General features: G+C 36.5%; 2 protein-coding genes and 1 pseudogene across 3 annotated transcripts in view; 2 read left to right on the top strand and 1 right to left on the bottom strand.

The window, feature by feature from the left end:
* Positions 1-5,067: 5,067 nt before the first annotated feature.
* LOC110758249 (uncharacterized) overlaps positions 5,068-24,593 on the bottom strand; it is a 44,391-nt gene continuing 24,865 nt past the window's right edge. The window contains exons 3-9 of one of the 2 annotated variants that reach the window (XM_088251089.1): positions 7,654-8,153; positions 7,368-7,527; positions 6,851-6,967; positions 6,593-6,676; positions 6,306-6,353; positions 5,785-6,212; positions 5,068-5,679 (exon numbers count right to left, since the gene is read on the bottom strand). In XM_088251089.1, the coding sequence (XP_088107215.1) occupies positions 5,068-5,679; positions 5,785-6,212; positions 6,306-6,353; positions 6,593-6,676; positions 6,851-6,967; positions 7,368-7,527; positions 7,654-8,153 (1,949 nt within the window). Of the gene's footprint in view, positions 5,680-5,784; positions 6,213-6,305; positions 6,354-6,592; positions 6,677-6,850; positions 6,968-7,367; positions 7,528-7,653; positions 8,154-24,593 lie in introns of those variants that run through there. The other variant, XM_088251090.1, reaches the window with a different exon arrangement.
* On the top strand, positions 17,729-19,855 carry LOC148296050 (uncharacterized). Its single transcript, XM_088250114.1, has 2 exons — positions 17,729-18,465; positions 18,628-19,855. Exons 1-2 carry the CDS (start codon positions 17,729-17,731, stop codon positions 19,853-19,855), a joined length of 1,965 nt encoding a protein of 654 aa, XP_088106240.1.
* On the top strand, positions 21,607-23,845 carry LOC148296049 (secreted RxLR effector protein 161 pseudogene; annotated as a pseudogene).

Genomic DNA, 24,593 nt, shown 5'->3' with positions numbered 1-24,593 from the left:
TTGATCACCAAAAACTGAGTGAAAATCTCAAGCGTGATGTTTCAAAGTCTTTTAGTCAACGATTATATGCTCTTACATTGTGAGTTCCTTGGACTTTGTTGTATCCATATCCTTCATTTCTTACTCACCTTACACCCTTAGCCCCATTACAACCTATAATAAAGACCTAAATTGATCCTAAATGTCATGTGGTTGATTTGCACACATTTTTCAGCTTTTAAGTGTTTAGCATCCTTCTTGAGATCATATTCATGCATGTTTTTCATCTTGCTAATTTTGAGTTAAGTCCCGTATGGTTTAACTCTATTCTCATATTTATTATTGAGTGATGCATTGTAACCCTCTTCCGAGTGATTCATTTGTGAGAGGACAACTTTGGTGAGATTTGAAGTTACATTTGTGCTTTGTATGATTTTTGAAGTTGTGTGAAAACTGAAATTGGAGAATGAGTTCCATTTGGCCATCACACTACTACACTTGAGCATGTTGTGTTATGAATTTTGCCGCCTTGTGAATAATGTGTAAACTGAGTTTTTCTTGTGAAAACTTTTGAGTCGTTTGCATGAGTTGCTCTCTCCTTAGAAAGTGTTCGGAAAGTTTTGTTTCGAGTCTTGTTTTAATTTCTGTTTTGCTCGAGGACTAGCAAAAGATAAGTTTGGGAAGTTTGTTCGGTTCATTTTTACACATGATTTTTCATGTTATTCACCCACTATTTTGAGTTAGTTCTTGACATTTTATAGCTTTTTACTTCTTTTTTGTGTTTTAATAGGTTTTACCTTGGTTTGTATGAAAATGAGCTAAAAGTGCATTATTTGATATAAATTCTGTTTTTGTTCATTTTCGTAGGTCAACTTCGTGGCCTTGGATCAGCATGTTCCGGTCCTTGGATGAGGTGATGATCTTCATAAGACTTGTTCCAATGGATGTTAACTACAACATATCCAAATTTGAGCTCCATTGGGCAAGTGTAGCCTATCCAGCTGATCGGACAATTGACGCTGGCTCTGGATGTTTGTTTTGGCCCAGTTTTCACCCCCACTTAATAGCATTTTATTTCTACTTGTTACCACACCTTTTGGTAACAATGGATTGCATTTGAGTGGCATTTCCTGAGTCAATTGGAGCCTTGGATTATACCTTAAAACAAGGTTTCATCATTTGCAAGGGGACAATGGGCAATAGCTTTAGAGAAAGAATAAGTTTTATACTAAAAGAAAAGCTGGAAAGGAGGAGAGAGAGAAGTCAAAAGGGATTGCAATCAGATTTGGGGGAGTTTTTGCAACGGGAGAGAGGGTATTCCACCATTCTACACAATTGAGAGCAGATTTTGGAGCTTGGAGCTAGGAGAAAGCCAAGGTGCAGTCAAGAAAAGTGGAGAAGAAGACTTCCACCATTGATGATCTTGAAGCTTTCATCATTTTCTGAAAATCTGTAAACTCTTTCTAATTTCATTTTGAATTTGTGTTTGAAATGATTATGAGGAACTAAACTCCATAGCTAGGGCTTAGGTTGAAGCCCTAAACATGATTACCTTTTTGTTTTGATGCTTGAGTGTATGAATTTCTAGATATTGTTGATGAATTCCAATTCACCAAATTAATCTATCCTTGATGTATGTTCTTCTTTGATTGATCACCTTTGAAAGCATGCTTCTTGAGATTGTTGGGATTATGTGTATCCTCATGTTATCCTAAGCAATAAATGGATGAAGTAAGAATCATCCATGTGAATTGGTTTCTTGAATACCTAATGTAAACACCATGCTATTAGGATTCTTGTGATGTTCATATTCTCTTTGAACTTAATGGGTTCTCCTTGTAATTGAATCGAAGTACGAACCATACCTAGGTTCGGTTATGAGGAGGGCACAAGTATTGTAGCACGAACCATGCACTTTACGTATATTAGAGAGAATCAATGCGTCTTGAGCCACGACCCATGGTCTTGATTGCGAACATCTTCATCAACACGTTTAGAGTTCATTACTTGAGTATTCATGAACTTGGGTAGAATTGTTTAGGGTGGATTCCGAAACCCTAGTGTTTGTTACATTTTGATTTCACATCTTGATAATTCATCTCCGCCATTCTCATTTAATTTCAAAGTCCATTTACTTTCATGCAATAGAAATAGGTTACTTCAAACAAATCAACCCCCCCCCCCCCCCCAATGTGTGTGTGAGTTGCGTGTTTGACACGTTACGTGTCTTTGTTATTAAATTCTATTTGTTTCCGTAATTGTTTTGGACTTTTGGTCCGCGTTGTGTTCTTCCATTTTCTGTGCTGAATTCAACCGTATAAAGAACGTGAATTTTGGACGTACGGTTGGAAAGTTATAGGCAAAACACTGGATAGAGGTCGAAACTGGAAAAACAGAGAAAACGACTCTGCCCAAGAACGACCGGTCGCTAGTGTCTCACGACCGGTCGCTCAGCACACAATTCTGAAGTTTCGACTCTGTACTAAAACGACCGGTCGCTTTTACCTCACGACCGGTCGCCAGACAAAAAACGACCGGTCGCTCTTAACAAACGACCGGTCGCTGGTCACTGTTCACAGCACAATTCTTTTTTTGTTTTGTTTTGTTTGTTTCTTTTATATTTCTTTTTAGTTTCAAATTTTCATTTGTGCATTGTGGTGTGTTAGTTAAGTGTTCTTTTTGTACTCGAATTAGAACTTATAGACAACCGACAAGTTCTTCGTGGGATCGACCCCGTACTTATACAATCTATACTTCGATAGATTCGTGCACTTGCGGGTATTTTTAATTGGTTGTTTGCACATTAAATTGTGTCCTTTTAGGAATGCAACAAGAACACATCCCAACCTCTCCACCACTTCGCCATAGCCAACGTGTCTCTCAACCATCCATTCTCTTACGTGATTTTCACATGCAATCAAGCTACAAATGGGCCATCATCTTCCAAGAAGTCAGGTACACGGTTTCCCTTGTCCAATTACATTTCTTACACCTCTTTATCTCCTTCACACAAAGCTTTTGTTAACCAAATTTCAAGTGCTGTTGAGCCCACTTTTTATGCTCAGGCTTCACTCAACCCTCACTGGCGTACCGCTATGGATGCTGAACTACAGGCACTTGCCCAACAAAACACTTGGTTGTTGGTTCCACTCCCATTTGGCAAGCGTGCAATTGGCAGTCGGTCGGTGTATCGAATCAAGTACAATTCTGATGGTTCTATTGAGCGTTACAAAGCTCATCTTGTTGCCCAAGGCTTTACTCAATGAGAAGGCCTTGATTTTACGGAAACCTTTGCTCCTGTTGTGAAATTGGTCATCGTTCGTTATGTACTAGCCATTGCTTCTGTTCATCAGTGGCCTCTTTATCAGATGGATGTTAACAATGTCTTTCTCCATGGTGATCTCTATGAAAAAGTTTACATGACCCCTCCTCCGGGCCTTTGTCAACAAGGGAGAGTACTTTGGTTGTCGACTACACAAGTCCCTTTATGGTCTCAAACAAGCTTCTCGCAATTGGTTTCACAAGTTTTTTGTTGCCATTCAGAAAGCAGGATTTACACAATCTCCCTCAGATTATTCTCTATTCACTCGTACTTGTGGTACATCATTTACTGTTGTTTTAATCTATGTTGATGATAGGCAATGACGAGAATGCTATACATAACTTGAAGTCTTTTCTTCATAATGAGTTTCACATTAAAGATTTGGGACATTTGAAGTATTTTCTCGGGCTAGAGATTGCAAGATCAAAGGTGGGAATTGCGATCTCCCAACGAAAGTACACACTTGATATACTCGATGATGCAAGTCTTCTAGGTGCTCAACCAATAGACTTTCCTATGGAGCAAACCTTGAAGCTCACAAACAGTGATGGTGAAGTGCTCAACGATCCTTTGCGATTTAGACGATTGGTGGGAAGATTAATCTACCTTACAATCACTCGACCAGAGATTACTTATGCAGTCAACATTTTGAGCCAATTTATGCATCAACCGAGGAAACCACATTTGGATGCCGCTTTACGTATTCTTCGCTATCTGAAAGGTAGTCTAGGTCAAGGATTACTTTTCTCTTCAAACAGCAAGTTGCATTTGATAGGTTATTGTGATTCTAATTGGGAAAATTGCCCCATGACAAGAAGATCCACTTCTAGCTACTGTGTTTTTCTTGGGAATTCACTCATATATTGGAAGACAAAGAAACAAAAAACGGTATCTCGCTCATCTGCTGAAGCAGAATATCGTTCCATGGCAGCTACTACTTGTGAGCTGACTTGGTTGCGATATCTTTTGAAATATCTACAAGTTACCAATTTAGGTCCTGCAAAGTTGTTATGTGATAACCAAGTAGCCCTTCATATTGTCGCCAATCCCGTTTACCACGAACACACGAAACACATTGAAATTGATTGTCACGTGGTTCGAGAGAAGATACAAGCTGGACAGATTGCTGCCTCCTTTGTTCCATCCGCGTCATAATTAGCAGATTTGTTCACAAAAGCCCTTGGTAGTAATGTTTTTCACAATCTTGTAAGAAAGTTGGGCATTCTTGATATCCATGCTCCAACTTGAGGAGGAGTGTTGAAAATTAGGAAGTTTCTTTATTTCCTTTTCTGTAATTGATTGTAATTGATTTAGGAGTAGTCTCCAAGTAAACCTAGGATTCCTTGTAGGGTTTGTAAATCTTTCTATAAATACTTAGCCTTCTGGCTCTATCAATACATAGAGAAATATTCTTCTCAACACAGTCTCCAATTTGACACTCTCTTTCCTTTCTTTTCTTTTCTTTTTTTTTTTTTTTTTTTTTTTTTGGTTAAAAGACTGAAACATTTCATTAGAAATCACAAGATTATACTATCTTTTCTTTACATACTTCATAAAACATTATTCAAACAAAAATGTATGCATCAAACAAAGTTAATTATAAGAATGGTTTTATTTGAACTAAATAGATATATATATATATATAGAAACACACACATACATTGTGTTTTCTTTACATGTTTCATAAAAACTTCTTAAAAGTGACAAAGCCAAAGACGAACATCATATGACTTCAGAAGGCAAACATCACACAGCATAATCAGGATTTATTCCCAGCCTCTGCATTTCTTGTCAAATATTCCTCTTCCATAGGTAAACATGAAAATGTCACGAAAGAGGGGGAATTGCATCCACACAAACGAGGCGATTGGAACGTTGGCAAGCAAAATGATTGGAATAGATACCCATGATTCTCCCTCAAGCATAATAAAAAGAGTTGAAGAAAAAGCAACCATCATGGTGGCGATAGATAAAAAAAGGGTGAAAAGGCCTAATAGCATTTTTGTGGGCAAAGACCTGAGGAAATCGTCTTCTGCATAACGTGATGTGAGAATTCCCAAGAATATCATCACTGATGTCGTCGAAGAAAAGAGTGATATAGAATCTGCAATTAGAAAAACCCTAAAGAACTTCTCTCTGAAGAAGATGGGAAAACCTGTATCTTGATTGCTTCCACCAGGAACTGTAAATGCAACAGCAAACATAATGGTAACAATGAGGGCACCTACGACTGTGCAAGAAGTTGCTGTCCCTTTCATTGACTCTTCTCCTTCCTTCACCAATTCTTTGTGGTTCTTGGTGAATAGTTCTCGTGCTGTTATTTTCTCGGTATAATTTATAGTTTCTATGGCCTGGGGGGGTATAATACTCTCCACTTCCTACATTTCATTAAGAAAACTCACATCACATATATAGCCTATAGGTATATGTAACAAAGTAATTGTCTAAGGTTACATATATGTAATAAAGTGAGAAAATCTGACCTTGAACCATTGTAGCTCTCTTTGCATTTGCAAAGCTGCACCTTGAATATGATTAAGATGTGCAGATAAACTCCCTGCTGCATGTAGGATACTATTGTTAGACATATCAGCGCGCATTAAGATACCAATCCTATCATATTCACTGAGCCCATATATAAGATTAAAAACTTTTTCTTGACGACATTCAACGGCATAATGAAATATTGATCTGCCTCTTTCATCACTCGTCATTAGTGTTCTTGGATTCGCCTTACACATCTCCTCAATAAACTCCACTTGTCCTCGTTCTACAGCTCGGAAGACTGCCTTTTGCACGAAGGCAGTTTGCTTCGGGTCAAGATTTCTACTTTTTACCACATCACACATGAGCCGTAGAACTTTAAGAATTCGGACATGGTGCAATCTCATTTCATGCAAGTCATGGATTCCTAGGTTAACAGTGAAAAAAATATTAATCTACAGCATATTACAAAAGTGAGAATTAAACCAAGAATCAATAATGTTGGATGTAGCTAGCGTACCCAACAGTTTGAGAAGATTCTTAACAACTCCTTGGAAGAAACCCTTAACTGCATTGCGAAATCTATAGATGTTGGCTAAACAAAAACAAAAAGGAAAGAAAAACAAACAAAAATGTTTATAGAACTTTTTTACTTCGACTGCTACTCCATATATACTAGTAGTACGTGTCTGATGAGCACGTTGAACACAGTGTACATGCATACGTTACTTTGCATGTGCTTTTTTTTTCATATAAAATATAACAAAGGATGCAATATTGAAAACCGAAAAGAAAATGGTAACGTACCTGAGGAAATGAGATCCCTTCGATTTCTTTTCTCATCTTCTTGTTCTTCAAAATTTACACAAACATCAGAGAATGCAACAATATCTAAAGAGAATGCAACAATATCCAATCAATACATTTTCCTACTTGTCTGAAGTAGTATTATTCTATTTCTATAAGGATACACGTTACTTTACATGTGTTTTTTTCTTCCATTACTTTATATAAAATATAACAAAGGATGCAATATTGAAAACCAAGAAGAAAATGGTAACGTACCTGAGGAAATGAGATCCCTTTGATTTCTTTTGGCATCTTCTAGTTCTTCAAAATTTACACGAACATCAAAGTTGATAGGAGCAGGTTGAGAAACACAATCCAAATTTACGTGTATACCTAAAGAGAAAGCAACACAATCCAATCAATACATTTTCCTACTTGTCTGAAGCAGTATTATTCTATTTCTGTATAATGATATATATATATATGAATTCATGCACTGTCTTGTGAACAATGAAAGCTAATGAATATGCAGACTTGCACTCCTTCATATATACATTATAAATAAAATCAGAAGGAAACAGAAAAAATAGAAAGCTCTTGTAAGGTTCATTTCGTATTAATATAATTAATTTTTTTTTTTTCAGTCTCAATTTGATTATTCTTGCAATACAAAATAAATCAAATCAGAAATATATATTTAGTTGGTACATCTCACTATATATATATAACTTTAACGTGAAAAATTTAGTTTGATACTACGAAGAGAAGAGAGAAGAGAATACAAAATACTAACTGTTATAGATCCAGCGTTGCCAAAATCTGAGGGGAACCCCATTTGGAAATGCGGAACGGAAACCAGCTAGTGCATTTAGAGGGGAGTGCCCGAAGTAATCTTCAGTAATGGACAATTTTGGGCAATTCTGAAGTAAATCCCATCCAATATCTATAGTATAGTTGGTTCATCATATAAGCAGCCACAAATCAACATATACTATAATTGGTTATATATATATATATATATATATATATATATATATATATATATATATATATATCAAAACTGTGTCAAAATTACCTAATTTATTTCTGTGGACAAAGGACGAGGAAATAAGTTCAGCACCATCGCGGCCATTATCTTCTACAGTCAAAACTTGGATTGGAGTGCGAGAATAGAGAAAGCGAGCTATTTCCCAATGGCCCAAAGCAGAAGTTAATAAAACTGGAGTCATACCACCTCCGTTGGTAAAACGCATGGTAACTAATTTCTCGTTCTTTTTAACCATGCTGACAACTATTTTGGCCATTCCTTTTTGCAAAGCATAGAAAAAAGCTGTGAAACCAACGTCATCTTCAATTTCCAAGTCCTCTTCTGTCATCAGCTTCAACAACTCTTCCACAATGTCTAACTGCTTCCTCTCGATTGCCTCGTGAAGAGCTGTCCCACCGCTTGATGAACCTGTATGTGTTAGTGCCTCGGGGTGTCGATCAATAAACTCCTTTGCAGCATTCCAATCACCAAGCTTCAAACTATCGTACAAAGGATCATACTTCACATCGCTCTCATCATTATTTTCATGCCCTGTTTCTTAGCAAACATAAAAATAAAAATTATGCCATCCTGTTTAAATTAAATATATCAAAACATATTTCTATGAAATAAAATAAAAAAGGACCCTTTTCCCGTTGGCTTACATATATATACTAATGCTATGTATCTCTCTTTTATCATTCCTTATTTTGACAAAGAGATATATGCGTATCACAGCCAGACTTTACTTGCGTACTTTATTTATTTGTATTTATTTATTGGTATATCTGTATTACTTAATAATTTCCCCCACATACAATAACAAATAAACTTGACAAGAATAAATGAAAAAACACCACCCCAGTAAATTAATGCCCATATTTAAAAGAATGCTCCACCATGATCCATCAATAACGAAACCCATTTACCCAAAAAATTAAAATTAAAGAAATATCGCGCAATATTTTGTGGGCATGGTTGATTGGAGAATGAAAACTAGTAAACAAAAATAAAAGAAGAACATTAGGCAACAGAAAATAAAAGAAGAAAAGAATTCCAACAAACAAACCTCAAAATTCAAGACTGAAAAAACCCACCATATAAATAAAACCAGCAATATACATGCAGGAGTCCATAAAATTAATTGCTGCTGGAGGGTAAAACTGGCATTATAAAATTTTGAGGATGAGACCCAAAACAATCATCAGTTGCGGAACCATTATTTTATTTTTATATGTAGGAGGGCAACATAAAAATATATTTAAAAAAAAATTTAAATCTTTCAACCTTAACACCATGCATGAAAAAGAAAACATAAAATCCAGTATGATTATACCTTCTTCAGAATCAGAAGGCTTTAGCTCTTCAGCCAAAGCATCCCAGGCAGCTTTGGCTTCGGTAATGCCCTCGATTATAGGGTAATTATCATCCCCGCAACACGTCTGGATTGCAAGTAAAGCCTTGGCATTATTCTTCCTCCAAGCCTTAAACGCAACCTCACCATCTTCTGGTTTAGGTGGTTCAGTGGTTGCTTCCACAACGTCCCAAACATCTTCAGCTAACAGGTACACTTTCAACCGGAAACTCCAATCTTCATAGTTAAGATCGTTTAGAAGTTGAAGATTAGCAATCGGGGAAACTGTAGCTGCGGCCATTGCTTAGGCTGTCAAGTTATCCAAAGTGATTAAATTATAAGAGCTATACCGATAACTTTAAGTGGTGAAATTAACCATCTTATTTAATTTAAATAAATCTGTCAAATTTTTAAGAAGAAAAAGAAACAGCTACCGATTCTTAGTTACACTAATTAACTTGACAACTGTGACAAAAGAAAAGTGAAAGAACATGAAATAAAAAGGGAGATTCACTATTATACCCAATATAAGAGTCCAAAGTATAAAAAAACCCTATATGAAATGAACTTTAGAAACACACCCAAAGCCCATTTACAACATAACAAAAGGGCTTTTAACTTCTTTTAAATTACAAAACTGTTATTGATTTCTTAAAACAAACCCAACCCTAAAACCTCATAAAAAAAAAAGCCTAAAACACTTAATAAATTAAATTCAATAGGGTTAACTTTCATTTTTTGGGTTTTTTTTGGGCTTGTTTATAGAAATTAAATGGTGTAGGATTTATTTATAATTTTAGTGCTAAGAATGGGTATTTGACTAAATATCTCAAATAAAAATTCTTCTACGCACGGTTAGTCACCCAAAAGTCATTTACAGAAAAACCAAAAACAAAAAATGAGAATGATCAAAATGGAATAGTGAAGTGAAGCAAAGTATAACTACTCACAATCTGAATTGGGGAAATCTTCAAAAGGATGGAGCTTATAAATTCCACTATGTGCATCCAAATGCAGTAGCCAAACTTCTAATTTATAGACAAACAATAATGTCTGTTTTCGTTATGTTTGTTTATAATAACAAGCAAGCAAAGATAAGTCCTTTAAAAAAGCTTTAAGTGAAACGAGTTATTTAATAAATAAAAGATAAAGTAATTTATGTTGACATCTTCTTTTCACTAGATATTAGATCATAGGAGAAGGTGCACCTGGTGTACCGATACACCCACATTTTAATAAAAATTGAAACCTGTTGTTCAAGTTGACCCGTTCCCAAGCTTTTCTTAATATTTAATTTTTGTCTTTTTTATGGGAAAGAAACTTTGTCTTATTCAAATTTTTTTTGTCAAAATGTCTTATTCAATTTTTAGATAAAGTAATTTTAACTTAATTAAATTTTAAAACTTTATTTAAATCCAGTCAACCAATTTTTTTTTTTTTTGTTAACTTGTAATAAAAAACAATAATAACTACAAATTTGTTGGGTATAAAATATTTATTTTGATTACCCAGAAATTAAAAGAAAAACTAAAAGAACTTATGACAAACAAATAGAACGCCACTGCAACTGTTAACAGTCTCATGGTGTTGTGGTTTTCCTTTTTTTCCACCTATGTTTTTAAATTAATGTAATTCTGAAAATCTTAAAACAATATTTTTTATAATGAACGAACTTGTATTTTTTTAATAAAGAAATACTGTTTTTTTTGGGATAAAAGAAACATTGGTTGTAGACCTGTAAACGGGTCAGATTCGGATCAGATATACCTCGATCTAAATCCGAATTCAATTATAATTGAATTATCGGATTTGGATCATATTTGGACTATCGGATTGCACATATCAACCCATATCCATTACGCATCGGATTCATATCAGATCATATTATTATCTGATTTATTTTCTGACGTACAAAAAAAAAAATCAAAATTTCATTAGTAGTCTCATTCTTTTATTGTATTTATCTACTTTTTATATCAATTTTTGATATTTTATCAACAACAAAAATTAGTTTTAAGTGTATTATTAGTGCATATAAAACTAAAATTACTCTTTAAAATATTAATATAAATCTTAGAAAAACTAAATTATAATTCATACTAAGTCAAATCAGATTATTATTGGATCGGATGAACTATAATCATATCCGTATCCATTTATAAATCTGATTATTGGATTCGAATTGTAATCAGATTATCAGATTGAGAAGTCCAATCCATCTCCTATTAATTACATCGAATTCGAATTGGATTAAAATCAAAATCCAATCTATTGGCATGTCTACTTGGTTGAGTTTACTTATAAACTAATTGGGTTTAAATAAAAATTTACCTAAAATTTTTTAATCACCAAATGGACTAGAGTTAAAAATTGATTAAGATCGATCTATTGTACTATCCAAAGGGGTTCCACATCTTTTGTACATAAAATGCAATTGTAGTCCAATAAGCACTTCATTTATGCAATTACTATCTCCATGTTTGGTAATTGCATAAGTAAAGGTGGACCTTACATAAGTAAATGTGGTCCTTATTCTTGTAAACACAAGGGTTTGCAATATTAAGGGCATTTTTTTACCATGTTTTAGACCTCAATATTCCATAAACTTGTAAGTGTATCCATAATCTTGTAACACTATGATTTACAATATTAAGGGAATCATATCACAATGCTTTGGACATCAACGTTCCATAAACTTGTAAAGTGTATACATAATGTTGTAATACTATAATTTACAATAGAAAGGATCCCCATTACAAGGTTAAGGCAAATGTGGACCTTGGAGAACTAAATGTGGTCGTTATTCTTGTAAACACAAAGGTTTACAACATTAAGAACTAGTTCTACAACATTTTGGACATAAGCATTCCATAACCTTGTAAAGTGGATTCATATTCTCATAGATTACATGATGAGGAAGTTCGTGTCGTTGTGTTTGAGAACGCTCCAGGGAATCTCAAGTATATTGCTCATAAAATTCAAAAAGATCTTGTCAATTCTTGTGTTGCTGAAACCATTGATGCAATTATTAGTGATATGAACGATGCATTCTTTTCTATATTGGTAGATGAATCACGAGATGTTTCAATAAGAGAGCAAATGGCGGTGGTGTTGCGTTATGTGAAAAAAAAAAAAGGCAAGTAATTGAAAGGTTTGTGGGTGTCCAATATGTCTCTAATACGACTAGTAGCAAATTGAAAGAGGCAATTGAGTAGTTGATTTCTTCAACAAATTTGAGCATGTCCAGGCTACGAGGACATAGGTATGATGGCGCTAGTAATATGAGAAGTGAGCTCAATGGTCTTAAAACACAGATTTTGAATATCCTCAAGCATATTATGTCCATTGTTTTGCACATCAACTACAACTAGCTCTTGTAGCCGTGGCAAAGGGAAATGAAAACATTGCTACTTTCTTCACAACGGCTAGTAGTGTCGTTAATATTATTGGAGCATCGTGTAAGCGTCGTGATGCACTTAGAGAGCAACAACAAAAAGATATTATGAAAGCTCTTGAAATTGATGATCTTGAAACAAAGTGGTATTTCTTGATTACTTTTCCAGGATTATCAAACATGGGAAAGGAATCTTCATTTTCCATTACTTGGAAAATGACATAGAAAGTAATTTCCCCTCAAATCCGTTCCGTGAACCAAACGGGACCTAAGTATGTCAATATAAACGCTTGACCTTTTGCTCCCACCTGCAGCACGCCAAGAGGTCTAGGTCTCTTCTTTATAGCATAATATATTAAGGTCATACAATATAAGATATATTAAGATAGATTTTGTAATTATAATAAATACGTATACCTACAATCAAATGGTAGGCCATTTAGTGACCCTGAAATAACGACAAGGCCATAAAGCCTTTAATGGCTGCAACTTTCACTTAATGTGTATAACCTCAAACAAAAACAAAAAACAAAAAAAAAATTGTGTATACCATCAGTCTGCAAAGCCATTTGTAATTCGCTCTCCACCCGGACTTGGAGTTTTGCTACCACCATTACTTGGACTTGGGATTTAAATCCCAACTTGGGGTTGATTTCCATCCGGACTTGAACTTGGCTTCCAACCTAACTTGGAAGCTTGGAGGTATCATCTCTTCAATCACACCATTCCACTTTATCAAATATATAATTATATTAATTTGGTCTTCTTGGCCTTGGAGTATCAGGCCGTAAGTCATTAGTGTTGAAACCAATTATGTCCCACATCGGAGAGAGAGAAGGAGAAAGAGTACTTTAAATAGAATTACCCCACTCCAACTAATACCGAGGCCTTTTGTGATAAAACCCCACACCTGAGGATTGTGCAGGTGGTGAAATGGGGACAGCTTACAATAATATTATTATAATAACAAAACCGAATTTCAACCACACCAAAAACAGAGAAAGAAGCTAACAGTATCATCTCCAAGAAAAATCTCATACCATGGCTTTCCTCTACTCTTATCTTCTGCTACCACTTCGCAGGTTTATGTGTCTTTGCTACAAATGGATGGATGACTGAAGATAGTGGCTTTGTGGGCCCAGCCTTATAAATATATACTGTCTTTCTCCAGTGAATTATATGAAACAATCTATAGGACATTTTAAGGGCCTTATCTAACGAAAAAGATTAAAAAAACAATCTATAGGACCTGTTCAAGATAAATTGATAAATCACATGGGATGGTACAAAACCTCAGATTATGAAATTCTTGCAACTTGCATGAACATCGTCTTTCACGCTACGTATGCTGTATAAAAGCTTGGTTCACATTTGGGTTCAAACTTCAAAGGGAGTTGAAAACAATAATTAAGGTCGTAAATATATATATAAGACCCGTACCTAATCGAACCTAGAATATTAGAACTAAAATCTATGACTTTTCCTGAAAAAATAATGGTTTCAAATTACTACATTAGTGGATCCCATCCTTTGCAAGAAAGTCAACTTAAATTAAACTAATGCAAGTGTTGGATTAATTGTTCCTATTTACAATCGTACATGAAAACTTACTTAATTAATCAATGTGGTTGTGCGTCCATCATTACAAGGAATATTGTTAATTATTTACTAAGCAAACCATCATTAAAACAAAACGGGACGCTCCAAATCTTCTGTTCAAATTCACATGAACCTTGAACTAACTAATGTGAATTAATATATGATATTACAACTTTTTATTTATTTATTTGGAAAAGATATATATGATAATGCAAGTTGTGCGTAATCAAACATGACATGCGCAGGCTGTTCCCCTGAAGATGGCTAGTGCTGCTACTTAAGGCGACTTAATATTCTATAAATCTTAATTAATCAAGCAGTTTGTGGAGAGAAATAATAGTAAAACTTCTTCCATCGATGGACTAAAAATGGGTAAAAAGAAAAGAAAAAGAAAACTTTTTTTTTTTTTTTGGGGGTGAACAAAAAGAAACTGAATTAATAATCATAACATGCGTCTTAATGAATGAATTAATGGTTTGGTTTAAAGTGCAAAACATTTTTTTAATGCGACGAAGATTAATTTCCAATTTAGGAGGGTACGTCTCGTAGCCACCAACTTTATCCTTTCCCCATTGTTTTCAACAAGATGAATGAGAGTAGGCACAGCTGCACAGGACACAGATTTTGTGAAAGGTGGTAATGGTATTTGGTGCCTCCTAAAAACGGGGAGCTGAGTGAGCTGCTAGGTAGGTGCAACGGTGTCGTTTTGCCCCCGTGATATAATGAAGTGTCCATGACCCACGACTTTGGAGCCTCGTGCATGAAACTGATCCACCACCTTTCTCTTCAACCACTTGTCTGTCCTCGGTTTTCCAGAAGATTCACCAAGCCCTTTCTTTCTCCAATTAAATATTCAAATATTCTGCTGATCAAGATTATGCCCTTTAATTAATTAATTAATTAATTGTCGCATGTGGTAGGAAGCTGGAATTCATTTGTTTCCAACTCTTTCTAGCCGCCCGCTTATCGCATGCATTTGGTAAGGAACTAGGAGGGATAAAAAATAAATGGAGAGGACTATATAATATATACATACATTTCTCTATCTTCGGATATTTTCTATTCAAAGAAGAGAAGAAATAATACAATAAATTCACACACATTACAAAAATATTAGAATTCGAACCTAAAACCTTTTCCGATACCTCCCATGTTTTTGGTATTATACTAGACAAACAAAAGGACAACTATTTTGCTTTATTTGTTACTATTGCAAAACCACCTCGGTATTTTTTTTTTTTTTTTCCAGCGAATTCTATGAAACAATCTATAGGACATTTAAAGGGCCTTATCTAACGAAAAATAGAAAGAAAAAAAAAGCCCAAAAGGCAATCATCATTCTGGGCCGAGCCGTAGAAACTTTGAATTACTAGAAACATTCAATCATTTCTTTTGCTGGACCGTATAATCAATTTTTTGTTATAGTTTTTGGGTCATGAAATTCATTCAGATTGAGAAATAAAAGCCCAATCATGATGGATGATACAATCCTTTTACATCCGACACTCCAAAACTTAATTCATATGCAGTATTGGATTTCTAAAATTATCTTTCAAATAAAAACACTAAACCATAAATTCTTAAACTCAAATCGACCCCCTTTCGGACTTAAAACAAGAACAATGACACAAATTAAATCAGAAAAAGGAACAAAATTATCTTCCAGTTAACATGCCCATAAGAAGGGAAAACAAAAAACATGATCGAGAAAGACACAATTGCCAGATGGTAGAGTTATTACCATGTATGCTAGTGGTCTACGGTTAGGGACGGATAGAGTAGGCTAAATTTATCTTACATACAAACATATTAAGAAAATAGAAAACTCGAGGGTACGAGTGAATTTCACTGATAGAAACAAATACACCTAATTAGGAGGGAGAGACATAATGAGCCAACAAAATCACCTAATTAGAGGGGAGAGACATAATGAGCCAACAAAATCAGCTGGAAACACAGATGCATGTAAGAACCAGAGATAAGTCAATACATTGAACCTTAGTAGAGTATTAATCAAACATAGTCAACAAATTTTTCTAATGTAACACTAAATTTTGTATTCAATGATAAGCAAAATATTGTGTGCTTAGATTTTTATGGCACGCAATATGCAATAAATAAACAAATAAAATGAGAAGAACAAAAGTAGTAGCGGCTGGGTCCTGTGTTTGATGAGAAAGCGCCCATAGATGATAGACCCACCCCCATCCAACCAAGAGCGGTATTGCATAAACAGCCTCCTAAATTTAGGAGTTAAAATTGTGACGGAGCGGAGAGAAAATAAAAATAAAATCAGGTGACCAAAGTAATGACTGTATGAGGCGTAAAATAGTAATCTACATTTCTTGTCCTAGTCATTTTTTTCTTTTGGCTGAGTTGAGTTATCTCTTATCCTCTTTTGGGCCATGGCCCATGGTTATCCTTTGCTGTAGGGGTGGGCACGGTATGAGATGACACGGGATGGAGGTCATCCCGGTGTCAATTCCGAATAGAGGAATCGGTATGGGATAACACGGGATGAGAGTTTTTGAAAACATGTTCAAATCATACCGGACCAAAATGGGATCGATATGATTCGGTATCAATGTTGATACCGTAAAAAATCTGCAAATTTTCAAGTTCAATCAAATCTGAAAATCAAATGGTTGTTACAAGAGTTCAATCAAATCTACAAATTTTCAAGTTCAATCAAATCTCATATAGGCTTTTTGTTAGGATCAATTTTTGGTATATTGGCAATTTCCTGTTACAAAAACATAGAGTAGGTCTTTGAGTGTAACCTACAGTTTTCAAGTGACGTTCTGCTATCTTGGATCAGTGTGGCTCAAAGACAATGCCAAGGTATGTTTTGCATCCATGCATTCATATTTGCATATTTGTAAGGTCATCAAAAGTGGCTGTCAGATGTACAAGACTGATATATGGTTTCAGTCTTACATAATCCAGTGCCAGACATCAGTGAGTTTTTTAACGGTGGTTTTATTTAAGTAAAAGGGTTATGTTGTCTTTACATTGGGTTTTTAATTAAGTGGCTTTATTTGTTTTAAAGAAATAATTTATTTGTTAAAAAGCCCATTTTTGCTAAAAGCCTTTTTTGGTCTCTGGCCTAGTTTTTAAGCGTGTAATTTAAGAAAGGAACTTAGCCGTTTTGTTTGTCTGGTCTGCAACGTTGAATAAAAAGCACGACAAAATATTTGCAGAGAGTTTTTGAGAGTTCATATTGAAAACTCATGTGGCTGTTCCTTGTTAGCCTCCGTGAGTGATTAAATCATCATCTTTTCATATATGTGTGAGTTCATGAGCATTATGCATGTTGGTGATCAACAATCGTGCCTTGAGGTGTGAGCAGCCGAGACCAGAGTTGTGCCATCTCTTGTTGACGAAGGAAGACAAGATCGCTGATTGGGTTGAGTAGCAAAGGCGAGTAGGCAAGTCTGCCTTGTGAGCGTTAGTTTTGTGAGTTGAGACTAGTAAGACCTTTTTGTATTCTTTCTCATAGTGATTTGTTCTCTGGCATAGTGCCCGCAGTTATTTTCCTCATCTTGAGGTTTTTACTGCGTCAACATATCATGTGTCCCTTTGTGCAATTGTTTGCATTTTTATTTGAATTTATTCCGCTGCGTATTCTGGAGTTTTTGTTTACAGGATTGTTGCAGTGTTTCAATCCTGCTGTGGTGTTTAAGTATTAAGAAATAGATCGATTGGCCATTCTAGGGAATTTCAATTGGTATCAGAGCGGGTCACTAGACGTGCTTAGTGAGATCGTTGGGCTGTGCTAGAATGGATCGTGCATGTGGGTCTGTGACTCATCCTCCATTTCTTGATGAGAATACTAACTATGGGGCTTGGAAAGCCAAGATGAAATCTTTTCTGTGGGCTCAAGGTACAAAGGTGTGGACAACCATTGAGAACGGTTGGGAACCTCTAACAAAGGAAATTAAAGGACGTGGAAAAGAGGTTGAAAGTGAAGGCCAGTCAACAACAAAGGTTGTAATTAAGCAAAACACAGAAGGGACTGATGAAGAAAATGATATGAGTGCCTACAATCAAAAAGGTCTTAACTCCATCTTCACTGCGGTATCAGCTGAAAAATTTGAGTTTATATGTCATTGCAAAACCTCAAAGGAGGCTTGGGATATTCTGGAAATTACTCATGAAGGAAATGCCACTGTCAGAGAATCCAAACTTCAACAACTGATGACTAAGTTTGAAAATATGAAGATGCTTGAAATTGAAAAATTTGCTGAATTTTATGCTAGATTGAGTGTGGTGGTGAATGCTTGCAGCAACCTTGGTGATGCAATTCCTGAACACAGAATAGTGAAGAAGATTTTGAGATCTCTGCCTGTGATGTATCACGCCAAGAAGACAGCGATTGAAGAGTGTAAGAATTTGAATAATTATAAACTTACTGAGTTAATTGGTTCTCTTACCACTTATGAGATGGAATTTCCAGAAATAAAGAAAAGCAAGGGCATTGCTCTAAATACAGTGAAAGAAGATGGGAGTGATAATCTGTCCGAAGACAAAATGGATTATTCCTTGCTTATAAAACAATTTCGTAAGTTTTTAAAATCTAAGAATTCAAGACCTGGTGAACAGAGAGGAAATTAAGGTTCAAGTACAAGGGGGAGTCGTCCTCGTGAGTTTACTTCTGACAAGTTATCACATACAACCAGAACTATGGAGAAAAAGGGCTCTAAAGATTCACTGAAGTGCTTTGAATGTGGTGGATATGGACACTTTGCCTCTGAATGCGCAAATAACTTGAGGAAGCAAAATAGTGGGAAAAATAAAGTAATGGCAGCAACTTGGAGTGACAGTGAGTCTGATAATGATTCAAATTTAGAAAATGAAGATCAAGTTGTTGCTTTCTCTGGTAGAATTCATGCGCAAAAGGATGAGAACTCTGATGTTGAAGAACCTGAGATAGAAGTGGTGATGAAGCAATTCAACAGTCTCTATGATTCCTCTGAAAAACTGAAGAAGGAAAATGCAGAGCTTGCTGATCAAGTGGTCTTTCTACAAGAAGAACTGACCAGGACTGAAGCTGCCTTTCAATCCCAGCTGAAAACAGAAGAGAATCTGCATGGGTCTTTGCTTGAAAAAATTCAGATGTTCCAAGACAAGTACCAGCTGCAGAAAGATATGATTGTTTCTCTTACTTTCGAAAGGGACCATGCTAGTGCTGAATTAAAATTAGCAACGAAAAAAATATTTGGTATGACCATTGGCGCAGAGAAGATTAACAAGATGTTAAGTCTAGGAAAAAAGGCTGGTGATACGAGAGGCTTGGGTTTTGAAAGTGAAAGGTCTAAGCAAGAGGTCAAAGCTGTGAAATTCATCAAAGAATCTTCTTCTACTGAAGTGAAGGTTAGCGCAAAGAAATTTATACCAATGTGTCATTTTTGTGGAGTTTTTGGTCATATACGGCCTAGATGCAATATGCTTAGAAAGAAGAAGAGGTCAGCTTACTCCTATTCTCCAAGAAATTTTAATCTACTTCAAGGAACCAAACTAGTGTGGAGAAAAAAGGAGGAAAAATGCTTGGTGACCTTAACTGCTTTATTTGCCAGAAAATCTGATATGTGGTATTTCAACAGTGGTTGTTCAAGACATATGTCCGGTGATAAATGTTGGTTTACAAATCTGAATACCCAGTGTGTGGAAGGCTCTGTGACATTTGAAGATGGAAGTAAAGGTAAAATTTTAGGGAAAGGAGATGTTGAGACACTTGGCTTACCGTTCTTAAAGAATGTCATGCTGGTGGAAAATTTGCAGGCAAATTTGATAAGCATCAGTCAACTTTGTGATGATGGTAGCAGTGTGTGGTTTGATAAAGATCAATGCTATGTTGCTGATTTGCAAGGAAAAGAAGGTTATGAGTGGTATGAGATCCAAGGATAATTGCTATTGCATTCAGGTGAATGAGAACAAAAGTCTTGTGTGCAACCGAGCTACTGATGACGCGATGGAACTATGGCATAGACAACTTGGTCATATCAACTTTCGTGATCTCTTGAAGTTGTCCAAGAAGGAGTGTGTAAGAGGTCTGCCAAATCTAAGTGGTAAGTCTGCAGGAGTGTGTGGTGCATGCCAATTAGGTAAGCAAGTCAAGAGTGCTCACAAAAGCATATCCTACATATCAACATCCCAGCCATTAGACTTGCTGCTTATGGATTTAGTTGGTCTCGTTCAGACTAAGAGCATAGGTGGAAAGAAGTATATGTTGGTGTTGGTGGATTACTTTACTCGTTTTACTTGGGTTGATTTTCTTCATGAAAAATCTAATGCATTCAAGAGTTTTCGTGGCTTATGTAACAAAATTCAGATTGAGAAAAATTCTTCGCATGTTACTGTCATGAGACTTCGAACAGACCATGGAACAGAGTTTGAAAATGTAAGCTTTGCTGAATATTGTGAAGAGAAAGGAATAAAGCACGAATTTTCAGCACCTATTACACCTCAACATAATGGGGTGGTTGAGAGGAAGAATCGCACCTTGCTTGAAATGGGACGTGTGATCTTGACAAGTGCTAAGATAGCGAAAAAGTTTTGGGCAGAAGCTATTGGTACAACGTGTTATACAGCAAATCGTGTATATCTTAGACCGGGCACAACTTCAACTCCTTATGAGCTTTGGAAAGGGAGAAAACCTAACATAAAGCACATGAGGGTTTTTGGCAGCATTTGTTATATTTATAGAGATAGAGAAAACCTAGCAAAGTTTGATACAAGAAGTGATACTGGCATCTTTTTGGGTTACTCTCTCACTAGCAGGGCTTATAGGGTGTTTAACAAGAGGACATGTACAGTAATGGAATCAATTAATGTTGTTGTCAATGATACTGATATGTCATTTGGTTCTTGTGCAGATGATGATAAGGATATTATTCCAGCAGCTCCTAGGCAAGAAGAAAAGGACAAGGTTGCTGACATTAATGATGAAATGCATGCAGAAGAAGATATGTTTTCACCTCCTTTTAGACCTGGTGCTTGGCAAGTCCAAAAGGACCACACACCATATGATATTATTGGAGATTTAAATGATCAAAGAAAGACAAGAAGCCAAGTCGCTGCAGAGGTAACTCATTTGTGCTATCTTTCCAAATTGGAACTGAAAAATTCAAAAGAAGCACTTCTTGACTGTGATTGGATCATGGCTATGCAAGAGGAATTTTTTTTGTTGACGTCCCAAGGACTCGAATGTGATAGGTACTAAATGGGTCTTCAGAAATAAAACTGATGAAAATGGTGTTATTACAAGAAATAAAGCAAGGTTGGTTGCACAGGGATATACTCAGGTTGAAGGGTTGGATTTCGATGAAACTTTCGCTCCCGTGGCAAGGCTTGAATCAGTTAGATTGCTTTTAGCTATAGCTTGTCATCTGAGGTTCAAACTACACCAGATGGATGTGAAAAGTGCGTTCCTAAATGGGATTTTAGAGGAGGAGGTATATGTAGAACAACCTGTAGGATTCAAAGATCCTTACAATCCTGATCATGTATATCGTCTTAGAAAAGCTCTCTATGGGCTGAAGCAAGCCCCTAGGGCTTGGTATGATCAGTTGTCATCCCATTTGCTGAATAAAGGGTATGTCAGAGGAGCTGTTGACAAAACTCTGTTTGTGAAAAAGACCAAAGAGGATTTGATTGTTGCCCAGGTTTATGTCGACAACATTGTTTTTGGGTCTACGTCTAAATTGCTTGTAAAGGAATTTACTGAAGTTATGAGCAGCGAATTTGAGATGAGTATGTGTGGGGAGCTGGGCTATTTCCTAGGCCTGCAATTCAAGCAACAAGATCATGGTATCTTTATTTCTCAAACCAAGTATGCAAATGACTTGGTAAAGAAATTTGGTATGAGCTCTGCCAAACCAACAAGGAATCCCATGGCTACACACAACAAAATTGATGCGGACCCATCTGGAAAAAGTGTAGAACAAACACTTTATCGAAGCATGATTGGAAGTCTCTTATACTTAACAGCCAGTCGACCTAACATCTCATTCAGTGTTGGTGTGTGTGCTCGCTTTCAAGCAAATCCAAAGGAGTCGCACTTGAATGCAGTCAAGAGAATCATCAGATATGTAAGCGGTACTCCAACTTTAGGTATATATTATTCATTTGACTCAAATTCTGAAATTGCAGGTTACACCGATGCGGATTGGGCTGGAAACGTTGATGATAAGAAGAGCACATCTGAAGGGTGCTTTTATGTAGGTAATAATCTTGTGTCTTTGTCGGCTGCGCAAATCTCACGGCCTGGGATTCCGGGCTGAGGGGATGTGCGTTGACATGTGGCCTCCTGTTTTTGGATGCGGTGTGGTTGTGCGCGAGCGTGCCAGCACGGTCTACCGTGCGTCGAGATGTTGATGTGGATAGAATGGTCAAGTAGTGCGCCTGCTTGAACTCGTCTTCTAATCAAACGATTGTAGCCGAGAGAGGAACTGATCTCGCCTGTTAGGTTCACGGCCTGAGCTACAAGACCGTTTAGGGGTGGTGAAAATGGTGGGTTTTGGGCGGTGCTCCGGCGCGCTGCTCAGTGAGCAGCGGTCGTATGATATATGGGGTGAATGAATGAGTAACAGAGATGGTGCTCCGGCGCCTTGAAAATCAAGGGTCGTATGATATATTGATGAATGGATTTTCCTTACAAATTAACACTACTCCTAGGAAAGCAAGTAAAGATATTGAAAGTGCATTACAGGAAAATATAATTTGCTCCGTGGGAGGCTTTTGTTTGGTGTTTGAACCCTGTGAATGTAGCTTAAGCCTTGTATTTATAGGAAGAGTTCTTGGAGGAGTAATCGAGGCTAAAAATCTGCATGGTGGAGCCTGATTAGAGCAAGTGGGTAGTCCAATCGACATTTGGGATCGTGAAGCATGGTGGTGTGACTCCATAAATCCCGGTGAATCTCGGCCGCCGCCCTAATCATGGGTTCTGCGCTTCTGGCCGTGGAGACGCATTTATTGTTCTGATAGTTGGTGACCCAATCTCTCAAACTGCAAGAATTCTTGTGAGAATGTCTGCGTCTAATCACTCTGATTCCTATCACCAAATCCTGACTTCAGTCACTTCCCACCTTCCCTCGTGCATTAAATGCTTATTCGTGGCCAGTGGGTTTGCTGCAATAAACATAGGCATTGCTTCATTAAATGAAGCGTGGGACCCTGCTGCCACTTGATGATCTGACGTTAGTACCTTTGGCCGTGATTTTGTTCGACTTCGGCCTCGGCCTATAATCAAGGCCGAGATGATCATGCCTTCGCAACTTTTCCTTTGCTTTTTAGGAAGGCCAAACATCTTGGTGAAACGCCGCGCTTTAGCTTCACGAGCAAGTGTTAGGGCCGAGAAAAAGGGGCCCCTTCAGTCAGTTCATGGCCGTGATTTATTAGGCACAAACAGTCTTGGCATAGCAAAAAGCAAGCTTGTGTTTCCTTGTCTACAGCTGAAGCGGAATATATCGTTGCCGGAAGTTGTTGCACACAATTACTATGGATGAAGCAAATGATGAGTGATTATGGCATTCAGCAAGGTACTTCAACTCTTTTTTGTGATAATCTGAGTGCAATAAATATTTCCAAAAATCCGGTTCAACATTCACGAACAAAACACATAGATATTCGGCATCATTTTGTTCGTGAATTGGTTGAAGAAAAGGTAGTAAGTCTTGAGTTTGTTTGCACAGAAAAACAATTGGCTGATTTGTTTACAAAACCATTAGACACTGTTCGTTTTGAAACACTCAGGAAGTCTCTTGGTATTTGTTCCATTGAATGAATTCTCTCTAACTTTTTATTTTTTATTTTTGCATTCAAATTTCATTGTTGTATGCCCATGTCGAATAGGTTTATCAAATTATGGTATTTTTCTGTTTTATTTTTGTAGCTTAGTAGTACATCATTGCACTGCATTTTCAATCCCATTATCATAAGCTTGTATTTCTTTGAACTGAGATTGGTTTTCTAGTCAGAATGAGGGACTAACTGTGAGACACATGCTCTCAGTTGATAGATATTTTTCCATGTTAGTCTCTAGCATTAATCCTTGCTGAGCCATAATTCTCATAGGCTTTCCTTGGTTCTTGCACACGCACACCAATATGAGCTATATGAATGCCTATGTTGCGAGATTTTAATTTAAACGACAATGATCGATATCTTTGGAGCTTAACTCAGGTTATCCCAAAGTAGCCGGACCTCTTACCTAACCAGTGTCGAGGGTCGCGTCGAATACGGGATGGCTTGGTCCATTTAAAAAATATATATATATTTTGTCCCAACTTTGAAGCCTTTTGACTCGAGTTGCTAAGCCCATGGAGTATCCTTGATATACTTAGTGCCCTAAAGTCCTCTGGCTTGGGAGCATCTGGCCTAAGACTTGTTACAGGTCACTAGAAAGCTTGATAACGTTGTGGCTTGTGCTCCATAAAAAATAAAAATAAAAATAAAAAAAATAAAAAAAATAAAAATACAGCACAATTGTGAATCTGTTGAAATAAGCTTGTGTGCATTGTCATTCCTATCTCTATTGGTTCACTTTCACACCAAGGACTCCTGTGAACTTCTGCTCACCTTGATTATATGTTGTTGCCTAACATGCAGAGATATTTAAAAACACTTGATGCGTTGGGTTTTCATT

Source organism: Prunus avium, chromosome 3 (genome assembly GCF_965620075.1).
Source record: "Prunus avium chromosome 3, drPruAviu1.hap1.1, whole genome shotgun sequence".
Taxonomy (NCBI): domain Eukaryota; kingdom Viridiplantae; phylum Streptophyta; class Magnoliopsida; order Rosales; family Rosaceae; genus Prunus; species Prunus avium.
The sequence above is the reverse complement of the archived record's forward strand: the minus strand, read 5'-3'. Positions and strand labels throughout refer to the sequence as shown.